The 18,345-nt window shown below is 39.0% G+C and overlaps 2 protein-coding genes across 5 annotated transcripts in view; both read left to right on the plus strand.

The window, feature by feature from the left end:
• DCAF12 (DDB1 and CUL4 associated factor 12) overlaps window positions 1-18,345 on the plus strand; it is a 289,432-nt gene that overhangs the window by 57,524 nt on the left and 213,563 nt on the right. The window lies entirely within an intron of this gene.
• The window catches only part of UBAP2 (ubiquitin associated protein 2), a 216,843-nt gene that overhangs the window by 16,106 nt on the left and 182,392 nt on the right, over window positions 1-18,345 (plus strand). For 3 of the 4 annotated variants that reach the window (XM_058043259.1, XM_058043260.1, XM_058043261.1), the window contains exons 2-6: window positions 5,684-5,823; window positions 9,740-9,817; window positions 11,421-11,531; window positions 15,367-15,520; window positions 17,227-17,304. In XM_058043259.1, coding sequence (XP_057899242.1) covers window positions 5,725-5,823; window positions 9,740-9,817; window positions 11,421-11,531; window positions 15,367-15,520; window positions 17,227-17,304 — 520 coding nt within the window. In that variant the 5' untranslated portion in view covers window positions 5,684-5,724. Of the gene's footprint in view, window positions 1-5,683; window positions 5,824-9,739; window positions 9,818-11,420; window positions 11,532-15,366; window positions 15,521-17,226; window positions 17,305-18,345 lie in introns of those variants that run through there. The other variant, XM_058043262.1, reaches the window with a different exon arrangement.

Raw genomic sequence — 18,345 nt, forward strand, 5'->3', positions numbered from 1 at the left:
AAATGTGTTGTGTTTAGTCCCTTTTCCACATGATACTTTTGGCCTCTGAATATGTGACCAGCTTTTACCTAACTCCAGTCTTTTGAGGAGGAGCACTTGCTCTTCCAAAACTTCTACCAAGTGCTGTATTTTATTTGTAAGACGTCTTTGTGTATTTGTTTGTCTTACTTTGCATAGCATATGGTTAGGAGTACTAATCCTTAAAATAAATTCTTTTTTTCTGGTATTAAGGAGAAATTTCTGATTTTTGCAGATGGGAACATGTTCTTAGCAAGTTATAGATTTGCCTAGTAGGATAATTGTTTCAAGTAACAACTTGGAGGGCTTTCAAAAGATGAGTAAGAATAGTCACTTGGTTATTGGTTATAGTTTGTTAACATGGCTTGTTTATGTATTAGTTTGTGTTTGTGCTGGTACTCAGACTGTCCCCAGCAATACTCTTTCCTTGGTAAAATATAAGAGCATACAGATGGTAAAGTTTCTCTCTCCTTTAGTGTTCTGCCAGTGATGCAGGGCAGTATTTTTCCCATTTGCCATAGAAGACTGTAGGATGAGACATGAATCCTCCCAGGATCCATAAACTCACGTTCAGTGTAGTTGCTTGGGGCAATACAGACCCTGAGCCATCAGCATGGCTCCCGAGGAACATCTGACTCCTGCAAACTCTTCCTGTTTCCATCAGCAATAAAGATGGTGAGATGCTCTGGACAACAGCACTCGGCGAAATTACATCGATGCTTTGCAGATGTAATTTTTTTCTGCTGTTTTTTTTCTTCCTGCTCATGTAGTCCTACAGTTGGAGCAGTAAAATCTGAGCTCACTGTGCATATACAGTAGTTATGCCCTCCTGAGGCAGTGTCCTGCAGCCTTTTCCCAAGCCTGTCACTGAGAAATCTTTGACTGGTAGCTTTATATTTTAAATATAAAAAAGCTATCACATTTTTAAGGTGTTCAGAGAGGTCTTTCCATGGTTTATCACAGCTCCTTGTCCAGGAATCAAGAAAGTAACTTACTTGAGACTGCCTCAGGAAAGCAATTGAAACTGCAGGTCTTTTTTCAACTGATGGAAGTGAATATTTAACTACTAGAGGAATCTTGAAAGTTAGTTGCTGTTGCTATTGCTGTGTCTGTTCCTGGAAGTTCAGTAATAGATTTCCTGTATCTTAGGGGCTTGCGACCATGTCAAATCAACTTTTGTCCTCTGTATTTCTGGGTTTTCTGATTTCTAAGTCTAAAAGGCTTAGAGTTTTTGCTGAAGGAAGATAGAACAACATATCACAGAAAACATCATAATAGCTTTAAAAACCTGCTATTTTTGTTGATATGTGTTCAATTAATCTTTGATTATTTGCCTTTCTCTTTTCCTTTTAAAATCCAAAGCAGAAACACAACTAAATGTGTTGGATAAGACAAGGGGTGAAGACTTTGGAGGTGGGGAATTTGGTAGTTTTAGGAAGGGTTAAATTATAATATTTTGTTCCTGCCTTTTTAAGCTAGAATAATCCTTGCCATTCCATGTTGCACATTTCTGGAGCTGCAGTTGTAGTATAGGTCGTTGGACTAAAACATGCTGTACAGACAGAAAACCAAAATAAAAGACAGAGTTGGGATAGCTTTCATCATAGATTCTTCTGTTGCTTTCCATTTGTAATGGAAATTTTTTAACTGCAGTCATAACTGATGATAAAGGTGTTTTTAAATGCTAGTTTTGTTTGGGTTTTGGTTTTTGTTTGTTTTTAAATTAGTAAAGACAACCTTGGTCTGTGGGTACTAGGTTACATCAGTGAAAAAAGAAAAAAAGTTTAGAGGAATCCTGTGCATATTCATTAATGGTCATGAGAATAAAGGCACTGCTTTATACAAGAATTTTGGGAAGCCCTCTCTTTCTTTAATACTTTCTCCTTTTTTTCACTAGTGCTCTGTATCAGGATATAGAAAGTGATGAAAATAGTATTAGTTTCATTTAATATTTTATATGTTTCTTCAAATACAGCTGTTTTGGTTACTTATTAGAATTGCAGCGTCTGCAAGGTCAGGTATTAACTGCTGATGGGGAACTTCTGCACTGCACCCGATGCTGACATGGAAGCTGAAGCATCTGCTTGCCTGAATATTTTTTTAATTTTATTAAATAGATTTTAATTAAGAGTTTTCTTCTTCCCAGTCTCAAATCATATTTCCTCATTTGATCTACAGTTAAAATTAAGTTCATCAGTTTGTGATATCCTGCTCATTACTGTGACAGCCGCCTGCCAAACAGACTTGATGAAAACAACAAGTTGGAGAGAATAAGAAGCTGCTTTGTGAGCAAGAAAATGTTCTTGTTCAGCCCCATTTAATTAATTAATAATATCCCACTTTGGAGGCAGTGCCTCCCTGACTCTGCAGTAGGTGTGGTTGGGTGCAAAGCCTCAGCCTCGTGTCCCTGCTCAGGGCAGTGTCTTGAGATGGAGCGTAGCCCTCCAGCTGCTGTGTCTGGACACTGCCCGTAGACAGTGGGAGCCAACTTAAGAGGAAGTAAAAAACAGTATTTTGAAAGTTCTCTTTTTATCAGGCTGCCAATTGTGCTTTTAAGAAGGCTAGATTGTGTCTGGTGGATTGTAGCATGTCCTTGTTGGCTTGTTAGGAACTGTCAAACTGAGTATGGGGCTCCACACTTGCCTGAGGCAAGTACAAGTCCATCCTGCTGCCTGTACCTTTGCTGGCTTTTTTTTTTTTTTTTGGGTTCTAACCTTCCAAATAGTGCTGCTCATGTACTGCACAATCAGGAGAATGAAGATCTCTTTTAAAAACCCTGTTAAGCTGTTCAGGTTGATTGAGCTGTTCCCACAGCAGCATGATCTTTCTGGGCTATGTTGTCTCCCAGGAGTGTTTCAGCCATTTGTGTGCCTGCCCTTTTTCTTAAAGTATCCTTTTATCTTGAAGAAAAGGTATGGCTTAAGCAAATGGTGGGAGACACATACTAGGAAAAGAAGAAGAGACACAATCTGCATGAGGAACCACAGATTGCCTGGCTGCCAAAGAGTAGGGTGTAGTTGAGCACGTGCTTTGCAAACACACAGAAAAAATTTAATATAAGTGTCCTACTGTCCTGTCTAAAATATGAATCATCCATCATACTTTCAGTGGCTTTGGTGATATTGGGGGAAATCACAGTGACAGAAATATCAAAATTCCTAGGTACGATAATAAATATGATGTTAATTCAGAAATTATGAACAAATTGAGACCCAATGGAGTTATTTTCTCAACAAATCTTAAGTTGCAATGGGCTGATTCTAGACAACCATGTATGAAACTATAAACTTGTCTTTCAGAGAAGTTATTTCTCTCTTGTGTGCTCTATTCAGAGTATTTTGCATTGCTCATTGTGCTAGTTTGAATTGTGATAAGCAGTCTGATCCTTGGAAAAAGATCCCAATGAAACAAAAAGCTAACTCAAATGTCATTATTAGTCTATATAAATTGAAGTTTTTGGATGTTGTCAGTCCAGTCAGCAAAGCTTATAAAGCAGATTTTAACATAAACAGCTGAAATAATACTGCTGCAGACTCAGCTTAAAATGTCCATATGTCTTTAATGTATCAGTGAATGGCCATGAGCAGATAGTCAGTGTTAAATGTTCAATTTGCTGCCGAGAGCATCTCCACATCTACTTTATACTTTGCTGCATTCCATAGAACATGGTGTCAGTAGCTCAGGTAACTTTTTGTTTTGGCTGTATCTGGCGTTCTTGTCAGGCACAATGCTCTGAAGGTCTGTGTGTTCTGGGCCTTAGAACACAGTGCACTTAGACTGCTTTAAGGGACTGTGACATAGATTGGCTTTGTTCAGTGCATTCAGAAAGTTGTAGAAACACAGTATTCCAATACAGTTTATAACTGCAGTCAGTTCCTGATCAAGTATGTTTCTTATGGAAATACACTTTCCTCTCAGACATTAAAGCATTATTGAATGCTTTAGCTAGTACATAAATAGATTCAATGTCAGGGTTCGATTTTGACCAACAGAAATGTATTTTTAAAGAAGAGATTTAGGTGATAATGTAGTTAATTGTCCTTTTGATTGTAGGCGAGGCTCTGGAATACCATAAATTGGTATTTAAACTGAAGCATCTCATTGCAGCTTTAATTGTTTAATGTGCATTACTTGTGACTGTCAGTGATTCTGTTGGACGTTGAAGAGGTCCCAGTCCATGATATTGCAGTGTGCTCATCTTCCTGAAGAAAGAGGAGACTGAGGGGGTCCTCATAGCAGTCTACAACTTCCTTGTAATGGGAAGAGGAGGGAGGAGAGGCAGATACTGATCTCCTCTCTGTGGTTTCCAGTGACAGGATCTGAGGGAATAGCCTGGAATTGTGTCATGGGTGCTTTTCTTTGGGTATTATAATAAAAGTTCTTCACCCAGGGGGTGGTTCGGCACTGGAACTGATTCTCCAGGGAAGTGGTCACAGCACCGAGCCTGACAGAGCACAAGAAGTGTTTGGACTATAGTCTTGGACACATGGTGTGACTTTTGGGAATGGTCCTGTGCTGGGCCAGGAATTGGGCTTGGTGATCTTGATGAGTCCCTTCCAGTTGAGCTTATGTAACTCTGTGGTTGTTGTGCACTGAGCTCAGTGCTAGGCAGCTGTTGCCCTAGCAAGTTTTGTGCTGAGGCCTGCTCATATAATGCAACTGCAGCAGAAGCACTTTGCTGTTTGTTTGTATGTCTCCTTCTGCCCAGGTACACCTCTTGCAAATTGTCCTTACTTCCAGAAATTTTCAGTTTTACTTTCTGACCTTTTGGGGACAGAAACCAGGCAGTTGAATGTGAGCATTCTAACCATTTGAAAGATCTGTTGCAGTTGCCATAGCTGCTATAAACCATGCTCATTGATTAGTCCTGTGCTAAATGCTCTACAAGCAGGGGGAATAATAATGTCTTGTTTCAAAGTAATTTTAGTACTAGAGAACAAATGAGTATGAAAGCTGAGAGCCACAGATGGGGTAACAATGATGTGGGGGGTGGATTTGGGGTTTTTTGGGGTTTCTCTGTTGCCATACAGCCACAGTATGTTTAAAGCAGGGTGATAGGTAGTTTTATAAATTGTTTCTGTAAATATGAGGAAGAATAAAGCAAAAGTACTGGCTTTAGAGGCTGGATTTAAACCTAATCCTAATAATTTCTTTTATAAATGAAAGATGAGAAGCAGAGTTGCAATTGGCCATGACCTCCATGAATGTGCAGGAAAAGCAGTTTTGTTAGTAGGGAAAGGAGGAAGTATCTAGTTCATGAATACGATTTTTATGTAGTGTTCTGAGTGGATGTGACAGCAGTTAAATTCCAGGCATCAGAACTAGACAGCAGGTATTATAGAAAATTGAGTGATGCAGCTGGAGCTAAAAATCAGAGTAGCCAACAGAAAAGTCTGTATATTAAATAACTAGAAAAAGCTGTGAGATCTAGAAGTAAAAATTGACACAGATTCCAGTCAGTGGATAAAAAGGCTTTCTATCCACTGCATTTCCCCTTTTAGTGTTAAAAACTGCAGTAAATCCAAAAATAGTGTATTAAAGCTGCTTTCTCATGAGTCTCTGTAGAGAATTGGTAGTAAAGGCAGGAGTTCAAACTATTGTACTTATGTTATTTGGTTATTGAATCAGTATCCACCTTAACTCATACTCTTTTTTTTTCTTTCAGATTTTGTATTTTGTACATACATTGTTTTGTATATACTGTATATGATGACTTCAGTGGGCAGTGAACGTACCCGGGGCACTCGGGACAAAATGCAAATTTCAGCCGCACAGCCGACACAACCACAGAAACAAGTAGTGCAGGTATGTGCTACTGTATCAACTTCTTTGACTTGAAAGTGAGAATGTAATGATACAAGTTCCTTCCCTGAGTCAGTAAAAGCTGAAAGCAGATGGGGCGAAAATACATGGTTTATTTTGGAAGATTATGCTTGATTACTTGCATTAATTGCTCAGTAATGCAGCACAGTGTTAAGTTATTCCTGTGTTGTCTTTAAATGAGTTTTGTGTTCTTCAGCAATGTCTCCTGTCAGTGAGGAATTTGATGCCTGTGTCAGGATTTCTTTCCTGTGACCTCACAGTCCTCAGATCTCAGCTCTTCTATCTGCCAGCCTCCTGATGCTAGATGATTTCTGGTCAAGGGAGAAATTTGAATGGGTAGGAGAAGCTTCGTTAGATGTGTGTTGTGATCTACAGCATGATTCAGTGTCTCTTCAAGTCACAAAATCCTAAATTTACTGTGCAATGACCCCACCGAGTGAACTGGTCATCCCCTAGCAGACTAAAATTTTCAGTATCTGTTAGATGGATATTAAGTTTCACCCTACTGATACTGATTTTTGGCAGCAGTAATTGCGTGCTTGTCTGGGTTACAAAGAGTGCAGAATGTTTCTGCTTCTGGCAACTCAGTATTCTTTTGACAGATACATCTCAGAATTAGTCTGGTCTCAAAAACTGTCTCAGTTCTTTGCTGGCGTGTGTGTATCAGTCTGGAGGTGATACACACATGAGCTCTGTAGAGAACTACTGCCTTCTGTTGTTTTTTGGACTAGTCTTTAATATGGAGACCCTCTTGCTCTGTTTTGCACAGTATTAATCATGTGACCCCAAACCCTGATCATCTCCTTGAGCTGCAGCGCTTGGCATAGTGGTGACTCATGCTAATGTGTGGATTTAGAAAGTGACTTTCAACAAGTGAGTTGAGTTTGGTTTATTTTAAAATAAGGCTGCAGGAGTATAGTGAGCAGCCTGGCAAAAGTGGTGGCTTCCCCTTTTCAACATTTTGCAAGACAGCACTGGAGTGGTTTGCTTGATTGGGTTCCCTGGCATGAGGTAGACATAGGCAAATAGGAGGAAGTCCAGTGAAAATCTGCAAAGATGGTTGTTAGACTGAAACAGGAAAAATGAGGGGTGGCTCAGGGATCTGTGTGTTTTCAGCCCACTAAGACAAGTGTGTTCTGTTCAGGTACCTTATGAAAGGGTATAGGAAAGGTAGAAACTAACTATTCTCAGAGAGCAAGTGGCACAAGCTTGAACACTGGTAATTCCTGCTCTTAAAAGTAAAAAAAAAAATTACCGAGAGTATGGTCATGGTGTATCTCTGTAGGACCTTTCCAAACTATGGGATTCATTGATTTTAGACGTTAAGACATTTTCTGCATTTTGTCCTTTTATCCTGTCTTTTGCATAATAAATACTGGTTTGATCACTTCAGTGGAGAAGGTGGTTATTTCATACATAGTAGTTATGTTTTAATGCTCCATATATTTAATTGTTGAGATACTAGATGGACCTTTCTGCTTAGTCAGTCTGCAGATCAGCAGAAGTCTGGATTTACCTGTTTAATCACCAATGATTCATTTTTCTCAATGTAGAATAGTATTTTCCCAAATGGATATTCCTGTGTCAAAATATTACATTGATCATCATGTCAATTATTTAACAAATTACATCATGTTTCTACTACATTGCTTCTGGATAATAAATGTGCCATTTTATTGTAAGATGTATGTCTATTACTGTCACTTAATCTTGAGTTTGGCACACTTCTGTTTTCTGGTAGCTTGAAGCTTTTAGTTTAAAATTTCTTCCACTCTTCTACTGAAAAGGTACTATATCTTGTAAGGTTGAGTAAAGTTCAGGCTGTTTTGATATACTACTACTTTCTTAGTCACAATTAAAGCTTAATTATATTCTTGGTTAGGATGCTAGAGCATCCATTCGAGCAATGGCGCCTTCAAAATAAAGAGCCACTACATGCTGGAGGAAAGGCCAGAATTCTTTGTGGCAGTGGTCTGATGTTTTTGTAGTCATCTGGTGGTTTTTGTTGTTGTTTTTTTTTCCTTCTGAATCTTCAGTTCCATCTGGATGAAATCCACTGGCATAAATATGAGTGGTATTGCACCTACAAGTTCCTAAGCTCTCTGCTTACACAGGAAAACTGGAGATGCTGTCACATATTCATAATTCTACTTGAATTAGTATGTTTTTGTTTTCTAACGAGGGCTTGAAGAAAACATTTGTTTATGGAAAAAATAAATCTTAGTGGATTCCTGATTTTTGGTAAGATATGCCATCATATCTCTACAGAAGTTATATTGTCTGAATGTCTTTGCTCTGGTGATTTTCAAAGAAAATCTCTTCACTTGCTTAAAAGTCTCAGTGTGTCTGTGGAGGCTGTAATCAGAGTGAGAAAATGGATCAACAAAACTTGAATTCCTGAAGCCAGTAGACATTTTGGTTCTGCTGTCTGCTGAGTTCTCAGCAGTCACCAAGAACAACCTCCTTTGCTCAGAGCACCACACTGACAGGGTTCTGTGGAAGGTGGAACTGGGGAGTTCCAGAGCAGCCCCTTTTACCCAGTGGAGTGACATATGAGGCTGTCAGCATGACAGGCTGAAAAGGTGAAGTAACCCGGAGTGTACAGCTGTTAGAAATGCTAATTCTCTTGGAGCGTTGTCTCTGAGCACAGATGTCACTTCCCTCAAGGAACTGTGGCAGCTGCAGTAACTTTTCAGCAAATAAGCAGCTGGTGGTGTTCGTTGGAGTAATTTTTAGACTCTTCTCAGCATTTGTGCATGGGGGCCTCCTCTAGAACTTGGATTTGTGGTAAACTCTGAAAGCCAAACAGTCTGACTCTGATTAGATCTAACCTTGTGAGGCACAGAATTTCACGTGTGTATCCTGTAAAGTGGGATGGCAAAAGGTGAGATCGAGCCAGCTGCTTAGGGTGAATCCTTTCCATCAAAAATTCCAGCAGTTGAACTGATCCCATTCAAGAAAGAAGAACCTCTGCAGGCTCAGCAGCCGCATAGTGAGTCCTAGCTCCCTTCAGTATCAGCTTTCTCTATATGCAAAAGTAGCCTCTTCCCTTTGAGCAGAAGTCAAATGAGGTCCAGGATCTTGTAGTGCACAGTGTTCTTTGGTATTTTCTTGGGTGTGCAGTTTATAGGCTGCAGATGCCACACTGTGAAGTGATGTGTGTGATGTGGTATCTGTGTTAGAGTCCTTTCTCTCTCAGGGGCAGCCGTAGTGTGTTTAGATTTTTTGTACTTGACTGCATCTCCTTCAGTCTCAGCTTTTGTGCAAGTTGCCAGTGTGCATTTTTGTCCAGAAATGTTGCAGAAGCACCAGGTACTTCATCAATAGCAAATTGCTTTACCAGTTTTCTGAGACCAGTATTCACTTGTAAAAAAAAACAGTGCAGCTGTTCATGGGCAATGTTTTGAGACATGACCCAAGTCTTTTTAAGTGCTCATTAAAACTACAGAGTCAGATTGTTGTTGGGAGAGCTGTGGAAGAGGATGGGAACAGGGATCATCAGAGATGCGGGTAATTTAGAGATACTATTGCCAGTTTGTTACAATAAAACTCTTAATACTGGAGTAGTAGATCTTAAATAAAAGTGAAAGCATTAATGTAGCTAAAATGTAGTCTTCCCTGGTCCTTCTGTGGTATTATATGGTAGTCTTGTCAGTACAGGGACCTTTAACTGTATTTCAAATAGATTAGAATTTGTTAAAATTGCTTCTATCCCAAATAACATTTAAAACTATAAATGGGAATGGACAAGATATTGATCCTTCCCCCACAGCATCTCTGTGCTTGTTGTGTTATGTTCTTTTTTAGAACCCATAGGAAAAAGCAAGGACACTGGGATATACTTCTAAAAAGTATAGTTACCTTTTGTGTACTTTATTGGATATTATCTTCTTTTCAGGCAACAGCAGAACAGATTCGCCTTGCTCAGATGATCTACGATAAGAATGACGCAGATTTTGAAGATAAAGTGAAACAAGTATGTTTCTTATTGGTACAAATTTTTTTGTCCCACAATAAAATGTTCTAGAACTGGCTTCCATTTTGGAGGTGGAGCATCTGTTTCTGGGTTAGATGAAACTTTTTTAAGAAAGACATAAGTTTAGCTAGGAAAAGGTGCTCTTATTGCACTGTAAAGTCTTTTTACAAAAAATTTTGTGGTAATACAGCTCTGACGGTGTGGTTTTCAGTGTAGGAAACTATGTAGACCAAACTTTGTTGACAAACCCTTAAGCCAAACCATCAGACATCAGTTTGTACTGATGTCTCTTCCTCAGTGTATCTCTCTAGTATGGTCTTGATGATTAATGATTGTCAGAATGAAGAATGCGTTCAGCTTGTCCTCAAGTACATGCGAGAAAAATGTCACCTGTGTAAGCTGAGTTTGCTAATATCTCGGAAGTTTTCAGGAAAAGTAAAAGTCTAATGATAGCTTAAAGATAAAATCAAGGTGTTATTTTAAAAAATAAATAATCTTACCTCACAGATCTGTGTATGCATTAAAATTATAGAATTCCAGTGTATAAATGAAATCTCTCATCTCTACGATGGTGAGTGTTGGGTGTTAGATAATCAAGCTTTCATTATCTACTTACACCTGAGACCATTAATTCAAGCAGTCCTGACAATATGGATGTCTCTTGTGGTTATTGTTGATTTTGTCTTGGTGAATACATCACAGCTCATGAAGAACCTAGGAATGCACCCAGGAGGGAAGAATTAGCTTGAATGCATAAATGCAGCAAAGGAGCAAATTTCTTGGTTTCTTTTCATCTCTAAAACTTCCTCTGAAGCACTTTTTGTTGTTAAATGCTTTTTGTTGTTCTTGTTACAAACTAGTTCTGTTGACCTGCCAGAAATGGTATCTTGTACTTTGTGAAGCCAAAGGACCCTCATCAATAGTGGTTGTGCCTGTGCTGGTGGGAAGGAGATGAATTAAGTTCTGCATAGAATTTGTTTTACCTTCTGCATATGTATTTCTAGCTCATGTAGGTTTTGTTCTTTAGATGAATTTCCTGAATGCCTTGTGACACATACTCTTCAGGATATACACCATGAGTTCAAGGAGCATAATTCAGAGCTAGATCTCCTTAATCGCCTTTGTGACTGTGGTGTGGCCTTATGCTGAAGTGGATCAAGGGAGCTAGTCTGTCTGAAAGATAATGTATTTCTTAGTCTGGATGGTTTTCCAGGCAGATCTGTTCTCTGCCATGTCTTGCTATTTGTCTTTTCTCACACTGGGATAAAGAGGGGCAGTTTTAGTGGAGAAAGAGATAGGATGATACTGAAACTATTGTTGTCCTTTACACTTTAACGTACTGCTGATCTGGCAGCATTTGCTGCAAGCATACAGAACAGAAAAAGTCTGAAAGAATACTTCCTTGATTACCAATTAACTTATGCTTCTTCCTCTCTTGTCTGAATCCCAAGCAGATCTGTACAATGCAGATTACTTTATTCAGGATATTAGTTTTACTCTGACATGGTAGCTATGCACTTTGTTATAATTTGTGGTTATACTAGATCTTACTTTCTTATGATGGTAATTTAGATATTTTAACATGTCTGACTTTTACTGCCAGCTTATGGAAGTGACGGGGAAAAACCAGGATGAATGCATAGTGGCACTACATGATTGTAATGGGGATGTGAACAGAGCAATCAACATACTGCTGGAAGGAAGTTCAGACACGGTAAGTTTTACTTCTATGTTAAACTACGCCTTCTGTTTGCTGTGATTTTCATCTTCTAGAAGGACATTGGGAAAGTCATGTTTCACAAATTTTCAATTTCCGTGTCTCCATTCAATTTCTTTTGGAGGAAATGGAAACTAGGGCGGCTTCTCTACTGCATGCATACCTTGGAGAAGGCTGAATCTGGAAAATGTTGTGGGTGTTCAGCTGGTCTATTGCAGACTTCCTATGCTTTCATTTATATACAGCAGTTTTAACTCTGCAGCAGAACTCAGTGCTCCCTCAGACACAGGCCTGTTTCTTGCTGCAGGTTTTGTAGTTACTGTGTAGACCCTCCTGAGGCCTGAGACCATTACAAAGGTCAATCTTTGTAAACCCAAGGGCAGGCAGGTATTTTAAGTTACGCACATTCTGTAGGTGTGGGTTGCCAGTTTTGAGGTTGGAGGAGATGTCCACATCTGCAAGTTGCACTGGTAATGCTACTTATGGCAGAAAAGGATGCAACAAGTAGTTGCTTCTTTAACTGTGTTGCTCATTTGCATGACTTAATTGAAACACAGGAGGAGGAGACTAAACTATGTGTATGCAACAACAAATAATGTAGCTTAAAAAGTTGCACAGTGGAATTTTTTTCCCAAGAGATACTAAGAAAATACGTTTTACTGCAGTTGAAGTTTTTGCTGGAGAGATTTCTTACAGTTTGTTTTTAAATTAGTTTCTATCTCCTCCAAATTGGAAAGGTAACCTGGACTTCCTTTCATGATGCTGAACACTCAGTATTTCCTGTGATTTGTCAGGATGTGTACTCTGGTTTATTGTTAATGAGGAAACTCACCCCTCACACACCCTTAATCTGGGACACACACTATTTTGACTGAGGGGACTTTCTTTTCTATGTCCTTATAATTTTTTATCAGAGTTGAGGTCTTCTAAACACAGAAGTGTGTGATATTGACAGACTGGAAATAGAGGAGAGCATTTCACTTAAATCTGTGTGGGTGATATGCTGTGTTCTCTCAGACTTACCATGTTTGCCATTTTTTAGTTGAAAGTAGTTTTCTGATTGGTAGAGAATATTAAATCCTTTTTTACTTCAGCAATTTGTTGTAACTGATCATGACATAGAAAAAGCTTTCTGAACTCATTCATCAGCTACAAGTGATACTGATATGTTCTGCACTTTTGAAAAGTCCTTCTTAACCCACTGTTCTCTGTAGACAAAATACAACTCGGAAATAAATATAGAGAACTTGAAGGAGTCAAGGAGGAAGGAGTATTAATTGATGGGTGAAAAAATTTATTTTTGAAAGTTTGTCGGCCTCCAGTTGGAAGGATTTGTTTTAAGGCTGTAATACTTGAGAACAGTTTAACCATGGATTTGACATAAAGTTGTAAGCTGAGGTACTACACATTCTGAATGAAGATTTCCAAATCTCTTTTTCTAGTCTCATTCTACTTTGATGCACTTGCAGTATTTTAAACTTAATTTGAAAGTTTTTTAAAATTTAAACTTAATTTTAAACTTAATTTGTGTCCATTCAACTGAAGGAATTTGAAGAGTAAGGAGTGATAGTTAAAATGTCTATAGTTTATTTGTTACTCAGCCAATTTTGTATTAGTCTTTTTTTGTTTGCTTTTGGGGTTTAAAGCTGTGATCTACAAGCTGTAAGTGTGTGACTTTGTAAAGACTTTCCTTTTGCAGCAGTTGTAGCAGTCTGGCTTGGGCTAGTTAGAGGCTTGTGTATGAGTAGAGAAGGACATGGTTTCTTTGCCGAAGCTTGTATTTATTTAACTTCTTAAATCCATTTTATGCTCAGCTGTGTTTTACTTACTAAACCTTTGAAGATAGAACAAAACAGAACTTTCAGGTTGTTATTCTTTCCATGTAAGAACAGGACAACAAGAATTATCTGTTACAGATTTTCTCAAAGGTCAGACCCACTGCTATCATTTGGGTTGCCTCAGGCATTGTCAGCTGAAATTTTAATAAGTTACCTCCCTCAGAAAGAGAGACAGCTCAATGTCTGACAGATCCCCATGCTCAGAGGTAGCACCATCCTCTATTTTAAACGTCATGCTGACTTTCTCAAGGCTTTCCTCAAAATTGTATTGTAGGAAAGCATGGATCTGATGCTTTCGTGATCATCTTTTTACTGATCCTTCCTAAGTTATTTTGAATCTCACTCAGGAGAAGCTGCTTCCTCTTCATCTTTGCATCCTTATCCAGTTTTGGGTGTTTCCTGAAATGGTCAAAGATATTTTGGCACCAAGCCCATCAGTGAATTAGTGCATTCTGAACTCTACAGACTTGGCTGTTCAGTTGTCAGTGCAGGTATCTTTCCTCCTGAGAGGTGTGTGAAGCACTAGGAATGTTTCAGTGCATTTATACCAGCTGTGGTAGGTGATGCCATGTGGTACTTACTCGGGGAAGCAGCTTTCTGCCTCAGGGATAAGGTGGTGGTGTTCAAATGTGTATAGTTTTGTACCTCTGATCAGCTCTGGCTAGATTTCACCAAAGTTGGTTTAATGTTCTATACTGGAGGTGGAACTGCAAAGTGATTTCACCTTTCTTTCTCACCAGTGCTATGCCAAAAAATGAGAGAGTAACAGTTCTCTTTGTTCTTATTCTCTCAAGGAAGACTTTATAACATTGTGTTTGTAAACTGCTTTGTTACCTGCTTTCTTCCTTGCACTGGCTTCCTAGGCAGCTTGAACTAGCTGGCCATGGTCTGGCTCCTCAGGGCTGCTGAGTTGCTGTTGGTGGAATTGAGAGATAAGACAGGACTTAAAATTACTGGTAGACAACCTTTTTTGTTTGATGTAGGTGCCTGTCATACATCATACTTCAGTGCTTCACAACAATTTGTATGTGCAAATATTCTGATATTTAATATATTATTTGAGCTGTAAGCTCCTGGAAATGGGGACATACATGTAAACCTCCCTGCCACCTTAATGATTTGCAAATAATACCTTTTCTTCTTCTTACTTGCTTTGCAGCTGTGGCTTAATAGACTAACCATGGAATTGCATAATATATGAGTTGCTGAGCTATTCTTGGCAAGTGTTTTAGTAATTTTATTTTCAACTCCTACAGATACTCCTGTGGAGCTTATAACATCCTTGAATTTATTTTGAAACTGAGTTTAAGATTAAAACAGAAGCCTGATATTTGGACCTTGATCCCGTGTCTTGTTTAGACATAGCTTTTCCTGTGTTTTGCTATGTTGGATGGTCTATAGCTGTTAAGAGTGGATGGTCTGACTTGCTATCAGTTCTCCCAAGCTGTTGTTTTGCCATTCTGTCTTCTGGGACTTAAATTCTAGTGTGCCTGGATGAGAAGTTTTTCTTTTCTATTTGGCACTTTTTTTTCCCTCCTCTTAGGCCAGATACTTAGTCTCATCAATCTTTTGTTCAATGATACTTACAAGGGTTTTTTGGTTTTTTTCTTTTTCATTTCCCTGGGAGAAAAAGATAGCTTTGTTCATGTTCCCATGCTAGATTTATGGATGTATTTGAGAGGAAAACTGTTGCGTGCCTTGCAGATGTTCTGTGTTACAATAGTTCCAGTCTTCCTTGAACTAGTAAAAGTCTATTATAGCCAGAAATATTTGGGGTTCTCATATTCCCTAAGACAATCAAACTTAAATTTTTTTTTATCATCTCTTTGCAAAAATACAGCCTGTCTTTCCATTTATATCAGTGTCGTTTGCATTTGTGACATTATGCAAATACCTGGTTTTTTTCCATGAACTGGAGGGGTGTGGGGTAGAAAGTGGGCATTGAGAGGTCCTCCTTTTTGACTTTTGTGTCTAATTCTATTCTACCCAAATAGACTTCTTGGGAGACTGTAGGGGGAAAGAAGAAAAGCCTTGGAAAGGAAGGTTCAGAAAACAAAGAGAACAGAGAGAAACGAGGGGACAGAGAAGTGAGTCGCGGACGGGGAAGTTCCAACAGACGGGGAAGAGGAGGCAGCCGTGGACGAGAGTGTACGTATAGGGCTTAATTTTTAAAGATTGAGACGCTTTTCTTGCAGCTGGAACTGAGTGAGCTAAGAGCGAGTGCTTAATGGAGCAAAGTCCGTCCAACTATAGCTCAGCGTTGAAGGGATCATAACTTGTTTGTGCCACAGGTATGCTTGGTCTGTCTATGTGACTTGGTTTTGGGATGGTCTGTACTTGTTGAGAGACACTCAGTGTAACATAAGTCTCTGGTCTCGTTTGATTAATTGATCTTGTACAATTTGCTCTTCTTCATGTAAGTTTTAGAATTGACTCTTTGTAAGTCTGCATGAGAACAAGTATGTCGCTGCACAGCTGATACACTTTTTTATTTCTTTTAATGAAAAAATTATCCAGCTTTGACTCCATCTCCTTTTATGAGTGGGAGAACCTGAAGATGTTCTCATCTTCTCATAAGGGGAATGAAAACACTGGGATGATTATTAATCTCTAAATATATTTCTCACATAAATCAACCAAAGGTGAGTTTCTGCAACAGAGAAAATTCTTTGTTAGTTGAAACATTGAAAGCTTTGCTACAGTTGCAATAATACATTGTACAAAAGCAAACTGATGTTTCCAAGTTAGAGAGAGTCAAAATAGATCATGATCGGATACATGTTGCTTGTTTTAGCTAAGTTTTGTCAGCATTCTCAGAGCTGTGCGCATTGTCTCTATTGGCTGTTTGCCACACTGATGGATGAGAAAAGAAATCAGAATGGATACAATATGTTTAGCTTTGCATTTATAAGCAGGAAAAACATTTACAGTATTAGCCAACTCATGTTATTCATAATTGGAAGATATTCAACTATTGTGCCAATATAGATGCTGTGAATTTTTGTAGGATAGAGTAAAGTCAAGATGAAAAAATGTTAATAAAACATGGAGCTGGACTTAGAAAAGTATAAATTAGATCAATCAAAATGAAAGCCAAGGGCAAATTTTTTTTACCAGAGACAGATGCTGCCTTTCTCTTTTTGTAAACTAGAATGAAAGAAATTTCAGGTGATTATCAAATCTTGTTTTTTTTCTTCCCAACTTTATGTCCAAGCATTTTTGTTTTTATTGTTGCTATTAGGAGAAATGCAGTACAAAGTCTCAGCAGTGAGTGTTTCAAGAGGCCAGTTTTATTGGAGTTTTTTTTCTCCTTCAAGTAGCCAGCTCTATTTCAAAGCACCTTGTCGGGAGTTTACCACAAACCACTTAGGTTGCAGACCTTTTTTAGTCCCTTACCTTAACCCAGTCATCATTGTTTTAAATAAAGAGGAGAAATCTGTTTCCATGCTTCTGCAGGGATGCAGTATGGGCAAAAAGGAGAAGAGTTGGTGTTACTGGTTATCCTTTATTTTTTCACTGTTGTCAACCAGTGCATTATCTAGGAAACACAGAATAAGGCAGCTGTCTTTACTATCTCATTAAATAGTGTAGGCTGCAAAACATGGCGCTTGTAGAGGTTTGTCTCCTGATGGACTTTTCCTTCTTATATTTTGCTTCCTAATTGTCCAGTACAAAGGAAACAAGGAAAGATAAATTGCTTCTAGAGGCCTCAAAGAAGAGGGGTAATTGAGATCTGTTGACCATCCCACCTGAAAATTTTGCCTTTTGTTTTGAAGGGTTCGGGTTAAGCAAATGGCTGTATTGTCTCATGTAGCAATCTCTAACGCTTCTCTTAAGCTGTCCTCTCTCCACAGTTAGAGCTGAAGAGAATGGAGTGGACAACAATCAAGGAGACAGGCCTTCAGACCGTGGGAAACGTGGCCGTGGGAGAGGTGAGATGGTGGCATTGTTGTGGGACTGGCTCTGCTTTCATGTCCTGAAAAGGAACTTTCCCATTTGTTTCTTTAAATGCTTCTTCTTAAGCATTTTTTGTTTATCCTTTGATTCCATATGCACTTCAGCTGCCTTGTGCTTGGGTACATCCCATTCCCTTACCCTTTATCATTTCTTGGTGTTGGAACAACTTAAAAAAAATTGACAGAGATCACTTCTATGGTAATTTCCTGTGTGGCAGGCAGCTGTGCACTGGCTATGGAGAGCTGTTTTCCCAGACTGACTCATGCCAGCCTCCTGTGAGTTGGGAGTGTGCTCACTCAGGGTTCCTCAAGATGTACTTCAGCAGCAGGAGAGCACAAGATTCCATCTGTATGGCTCTTGGGGAAGGATTTGGTGTACCTTTTCTTGTAGCATTTCCTTGCGGTGTCTCTGGTTGTCAGGCTTGCCTTCTGCTTTTGGTAGCCAATCAGAGAAAGAACAAGCCACCTTAGAGACATTTTGCTATGAAAAGGAATTCGACATGGAAGAGCTGATGAGAACTGTGGAGAAGGAGTACTGTGGAGTTGTAGGTACAGCTCCAGTCCTGTCGTATAGAAGAGGTGGGAAAATGGATTGGATGTGGAATCAGGTGATATGTATTTGAATTGGATTTTCACTGGTTGCAGTGGATAGAGGCTTGTTTATCCTTAAAGTCAGAGGAATGAAAATAAATAATCCATGTATGGTGCAGATTATGGGTGGACGAGTGTATTAAATAAGTTAAGTTGACGAAATGTATAGCAGAACTAATGTACTCTGCAAGTACTGTCTGACTCCAGAAAAATTCTGCCTTCAAAGGACTCCTTTGTCTTTGGAATGTCGGGTAACAAGGCATTCAGAGACAGGCGCATCCAGCTTCATTGTCTCCAGATCTGCATCTTGAAGGTGTACAAAGATGCAAAGAAGTAACTTCCAAAGGTTTGTGTGTGAGAGTGCCTGTGAATCAGCAAAAACCCAATGGTGTGTGCAGAAAAGTAGCTCTGCAGGACAAGGTGTGG

This window comes from Melospiza georgiana, chromosome Z (genome assembly GCF_028018845.1).
Source record: "Melospiza georgiana isolate bMelGeo1 chromosome Z, bMelGeo1.pri, whole genome shotgun sequence".
In the NCBI taxonomy this organism is placed as follows: domain Eukaryota; kingdom Metazoa; phylum Chordata; class Aves; order Passeriformes; family Passerellidae; genus Melospiza; species Melospiza georgiana.